Genomic DNA, 6,126 nt, shown 5'->3' on the forward strand with positions numbered 1-6,126 from the left:
GAATCAGCTAAACTTTAATTACAGATCGAACAATTTGAGCTTGAGCCTGATTTTGGTTCAAGCTTGGAGTCAAAATTTCAATGGAGCTTGTACCAAGCTTGATTAATTTTGACTTGATTTAGGATCATCAAGCTAATAAAAATATACTAGTGTTAAATACAATTCAAAATTAAATTTAATTGCAGTTGATCGGACAATAAATGAGTCAAGCTTGGTCTCCATCTTTAGGCTCATAATTAATTTGAAAGCCAAACTTGGCCAACCTTGGCTATATTACACCAGAAAGCAAATAGCTCAATGCCACTATTCTTGAGCAACTTGAAGCCGAATTTTTTTTTTGCACTCTTATGGATAGTAAAATAATAAAAAAGATTGGATTCAATTGTCAATTGCTCCTATCGAAAATAGGATTGGCTACAAATTGGAGCCATAACACATGGTTGCATAGAATCCATATAATTTTTTCGATCTAAATCGAGCAAATCTTATATGAAGATTTTGTTCTTGTTCTATTTGATACTAGTAGAAAAAGAATCTGACTCAGTATTATTAAAAAATAAGAGTAAGCAGGACCAAATTAAGATGATATCGATCACCCTACTTGCGCTGCGGGAGCTACATTGTTTTTCAAATTTCATCAGAAGTTTCTATATGTTTTTGCGCCTTTTTTTTGTGACCTCAAAAAATAAAGGGATGGACAATTGTTTGTTCCTTGGGGACATATACAAGAAGAAGGATGGTATATTTCTTGCAAAAGAAGAGGACTCCTACTTCCATACGAATCCACCATTGGATCATCCATCGGTCGTTTTAAGATCTGTGCTACCGGCTGCATGGGAGTTGGGAGCGTTTTCAGATCTTTGCTGTGGATGATCTAACAGTGGACACGACCGAGGGAAGGTGAATCCTTCTTTCACGGGAAAGATACAAACCCGATCCTTCCAATTCTGCCCCGCGGGACCCACCCACGCGCAAAACCATACAAACCCCGTTCCCACGCCTCTGACTGCTGACTTCTACGACGTCTCAGGTTGACCGCCAACATTGCCTCCAGCCTTCTTTCCCATCGCTTCCTCCCTCCATTTCCGCCATTCCAAAAGCTTCTACCTCTCTCTCTCTCTCTCTCTCTCTCTCTCTCTCTCTCACACACACACACACACACACATGGCGTCCCGTGTCGCCTTGGTCTCCTTCCTTCTTCTCCTTGCTGCGGCTCCTGCCATGTCCACCAACTACGAAGGTACTACTCTCCCTTATCTTCACATATCTTTGTCTTTTGGGTTCAATTGATTCCACCACCCTTCCATCCAAGGAAGAGATGGAGCTAGATCGGTGTTGGTGGGTTCTTCTCCTTGCCACCAAATTTGAGTCGATTTGATCTTTGATGTTCTCTTACTACTATTTAGTTCGTGACAAACAGGGGAGGCGCTGCAAGCGCTGAGGGCGAGGCTCTCCGACCCAAGCAACGCGCTCCAGAGCTGGAACCCCAGCCTCGTCAACCCCTGCACCTGGTTCCATGTCACTTGCGATGTTCGCAACCGCGTCATCCGCCTGTGCGCCCTTTTCCCCTTTCCTCCCTTTCCTTGTCTTCGTGTAATCCCCTTTTTTTTTCTCTAAAAAAGATAAGTTTTTTTGTTTTGTTTTGTTTTTTTCGCTTCTCTCTCCAGGGATTTGGGCAATTCCAACATCTCTGGTCCTTTGGCTCCCGAGCTCGGCCGCCTCCAGGACCTCCAGTATCTGTGAGGACTTGTCCCTTGGAATCTTTGCTTCCTTGGACGCATGTTTTCTTGTTCAAAGATGAAATCTTGGTTGATGGTTGGTGTTGGATTTTGCTCGGTGAATACAGGGAGCTCTACGGGAACAACTTCGAAGGGAAGATCCCTGAAGAATTGGGCAATTTGAAGAGCCTCATCAGCATGGATTTGTATGGGAACCGATTGGAGGGAGAAATCCCCAAGTCCTTTGCCAAGTTGAAGTCGCTCCGGTTCCTGTAAGTTTCCCAATTTCCTGGTGATCATAAGAAAGATTCTGTTTTTTTTATTTAAATGCTATCATTGCCGATTTGGTCTAAAAATTTCCCCTTTAATTATTTCTGCAAATATTGATGCAGGCGTCTGAACAACAATAAGCTTTCAGGATCCATACCGAGGGAGCTTGTGACGCTCTCCAACCTAAAAGTCTTGTAAGAATAACAAGGATAAAATTCTTAAAATTTCTTTTCATGGCTTTACGATTCGGCATTGAAGTGGTGCTTCTAATTGTTGCAGTGATGTTTCAAACAATGATCTTTGTGGAACTATTCCAATTGATGGCCCATTTGCTACCTTCCCCATCCAGAGGTAGTGTTGGAAAACCCATCTTCAATATGGGATAGAACTTTCTATTTAACTTATGATTAGAGTCTTTAGACTATCTAAATCATCGACGATATGTTTTGCCTTTAAACGTTCTTATTAGGAATCTTTCTTGACTATAATGAAAGTAGAAGATAAAGTGATCAAGGGTATAGTGAGAGTGGAGCGTGCCAACTGGCTGAGTTGGTAAAGTCACTAGGTGTTGATACACGTAGATTAGAATCCAGCCTTCACCTTGATCTGGGGCGGGCTTAATTTGAACCTAGTTCTCAAAAAAACACTTTACTAAGAGTGTGTTGATAATTTTAAGTAAAATAGTGGATTAAGATTTGCATTACTTGCATCTTTTGTTTGTTTATGGTATAGAAAGTTCTTATTTTGACATATGGCCTAAATATTGGAGGTATATTTGCTTTAGACTTTGATCTATGCTAGACATATCTAAAACCAATATTTAAGAGATCAAATGTTGCCCTTTTAAGTGAAAATACACTTTTTAGCTAGCAATCTATTAAATTGCTGCAATACATATATAGGCCTGGAGTTGCAGTTAAATAGCTAGCAATCTTTTAAATTGCTGCAATAAATATATAGGCTTGGAGTTGCAGTTAAATAGTTTGAGCATTTTCCCTTATATGCTTTCTACTCTCTAGTATATGTCATTCATTCATGAGGTTGTATGATTATTGCCTTATTACATTGTCCATCTTCCATGTAATGTAATTGCTAGATTTCATAGCTTTGTTACATATACATGTTAGTAGTAGCTATTGTTCATACATACGTACATACATACATACATACATACAATGTAATTGCTAGATTTCATAGCTTTGTTACATACATACATACATACATACATAAGTTATCGAAGCGAAAAAAGAAAAAATATTGGAATTATAAAGAATTGCATCAAGTTCTTTCCTGCGTACATGTGAGCTGAAATTTCTTCCATCAAGATCCTTCCTACCAGGAAATAAACTTGTTATATATAGAGGAGTAATTTGGAGAATAAATAGTTACAAAGTGGGTAGCAAAAGATCACCTCTTTTGCATTCATGCTGTGTAAACCAACACATGCCAACCTCACATTTATGAGAATGTGGGGCTCGAAGATCTCATGCAAGTGTTAGGGTCTGCCTGGCATGCTGCAGGTCCACCTTGCACTGCAAGGCCGGTTATAAGGCAGGCTAGCCCGCATGTTTCGATGCTTGTAATTGGACTGTAGGTTGCAAGTCAAGCTGCAAGGCCCTTGCAACCCAAGTCTAATCTGCAGTAGGTTAGCTTGCAACAAAATTGGCTGCAAGTCGACTTGCAAGGAGAGCACTTCCATTACCTTAAGGGCATGGGTTAAAATCTTGTCTTCATAACATTTTAATAATATAATGATAATAATTATATAATGCAGTTGTTATCATAATATAATATAATTACTATCATATGTCCATATCCATGGTAAATGTAATCATAATATGATATGACATGATAATATAACAATATATAATATAATATAATATAATAATGTTATTGTATTATATAATATAATTATATACTATTTATAATATATTATAGTATAGAAATATTATTATGTTGGTAATAATATAATAGTATTATTATATTATAGTTTATTATTAGTAATTTGATATATTTTATTATATTATATTGTTGTAATAATTATATTTAAATAGCATAATAATTTATAATATAATATGCATTATAATATTTTATTATTATAGTGTAATAATATTATAGAAACTATTATTATATTTTTATATCATATATACTATTTATTATACTATTTAAACTAAAATATCAAAATAAATATTTCTAAATTAAATATATTTTATAAATAAGTAATATTATGTCGTTTTTCCATCTAGGCTCGAGCTCACTTGCCTCCACTTCTCTCTCTATGGCTACACCTCCTCTTCTCTCCATCTCTCTCATTTCGCCTTTCTTTTTTTTCCAATCTCTCCTCCAAGTGCACGAGTTGAGCTTTCTTGTAAGTAAAATACTGCAATTTAAATTGTAATGCTACTTAAGTTGTATTTCAGCTTTAACTATAAGGCTCCAAATAGCCCCATAATGTATCACCTGCATGAATGTATGATCACGATGGTGCATGAACCTGCCTAGGTACAGTTTACCAACTTTTAACTTTAATGTACTAAAAACTATAGTATCACTCTGTAGAAAGCTTCTAATCCAGTGTTCTGTAATGCAACCAACTCAAGTTGTGTATGAACTTGTAATGTGGCTCATGGATGTACATAAATAAATATTTTGGCTGCAATGCTGTGAATTTTATTTAACTTGCCTATAATCATTGACAGTTTCTTGTTTATATGGGACTGCAACTATACATTCTCTATGGGTATGAAAGTCCAGTATTTTGGATGAACCTAAACAAATAGATATAGTTCTAGTACTTTATTATGCTAGCCTGTTTCTTTCCCTGCCTTGTGGAGGCATCAAAGTGTTGCAATACTGAAACCCAATCATATGTTTAACAATGTCTGAACATTTGGCTCTCTCTTTCCTCTGGCATTTCAGTTTTGGCAACAACAGCAGACTAAACGGACCGGAGCTGCAAGGACCGGTCCCTTATGATTTCGGATGCTGAATGCAACACGATCTACTTCCCCTACAGAGGCATTTGGAATGATATACTTGAATGAATTCTTGTACTTGCGCTAGAGGGAAGCTATTGTAGTTATAAAATGCTAAGGCAGATGGAGCTTTTTTTTTAACATGTTTGACTTTACCTAGCAACATTATCAACCCACAGTTAAAGATGATATAAAGATCGAAAGCTTATATTGTGCTGAATTGCATGTTTTTTTCAGATGCTTACTGTTCTTTTTCTTTCCCTTGACGGAAAAATTAAACTTAAGTCTTAAGCCTTTGAAATCTAGACTTTGTTTTGTTCATCTTTTCCTCCATATACCAACTAGGGCAAGCAGTTGATTTTGGTTTTGTCATGATTATTTTGATCATCTTCTTTAGCCCAAAAGTGGAAGTATGTCGAGTAATCTTGAATCAAATTAAGATCATAGCCATCTGTTTACTTCTCACTTGAGTTGCACGTCAAGGTCTAGCCAAGATATTTGGCTGCATTTGGATATAGATAGCTAACCAAGGGGTAATAAATATTAACTCTGGGTATCCCACATTTATCCACTTATTCTAGAGTTAATAATATTCCTTGTTGGTTGAAGTTTGAGAGTTATTAAGTTACATAAAAAATATGACAAGATGGATAGATACACACACACACACACACACACACACAGAGAGAGAGAGGAAAAAAAAATAAAAGAGAAAGGAGAAACATTTGAGAGTAAAAGTTATTCCACTCCTCCCGGTGGAATAATTTTAATTGGGATTGCTGTTTTTTTTGGGAGGGATATTTGGATAAACTCAACGTACCAACATATGCCAGAGCTTAGCCAATGCAACATTTGGATACAAGGAATTGCCCACATTAGAATGGTTGCAAACAAGCCAAGGCAGGCCAAGCTCTACGCCTGGCTTGTCAAATGAAAGGGGTACTCCACCAGGCTTTGCTACAAATTGTTCAAGCCTGATTCATTCCCTAAAAACTTAAATGAAGTTTGTTATCGAACCAAGCGCAAGCTCTTGCTTAGTTCTGCAAGCCTAAAGCTTTTCTTGAGACTCGTCTTGTTTATGAGCCAGGCCCTAACTGGAGGATGTAAATAAGACCAATTAGGATGTCTCCGCGCGTGCTGATAGCATTCTATGAGCAAATCAG

General features: G+C 37.1%; 1 protein-coding gene across 1 annotated transcript; it reads left to right on the plus strand.

Annotated features, from left to right (window-relative positions):
* Positions 1 to 1,008: 1,008 nt before the first annotated feature.
* On the plus strand, positions 1,009 to 5,199 carry LOC103719792 (leucine-rich repeat protein 2-like). The gene is made up of 7 exons (XM_026809506.2): positions 1,009 to 1,240; positions 1,421 to 1,553; positions 1,668 to 1,739; positions 1,847 to 1,990; positions 2,111 to 2,182; positions 2,268 to 2,339; positions 4,908 to 5,199. Exons 1-7 carry the CDS (start codon positions 1,165 to 1,167, stop codon positions 4,975 to 4,977), a joined length of 639 nt encoding a protein of 212 aa, XP_026665307.2. The 5' UTR covers positions 1,009 to 1,164; the 3' UTR covers positions 4,978 to 5,199.
* The last annotated feature ends 927 nt before the right edge of the window (positions 5,200 to 6,126 follow it).

This window comes from Phoenix dactylifera, chromosome 15 (genome assembly GCF_009389715.1).
Source record: "Phoenix dactylifera cultivar Barhee BC4 chromosome 15, palm_55x_up_171113_PBpolish2nd_filt_p, whole genome shotgun sequence".
Lineage (NCBI taxonomy): Eukaryota > Viridiplantae > Streptophyta > Magnoliopsida > Arecales > Arecaceae > Phoenix > Phoenix dactylifera.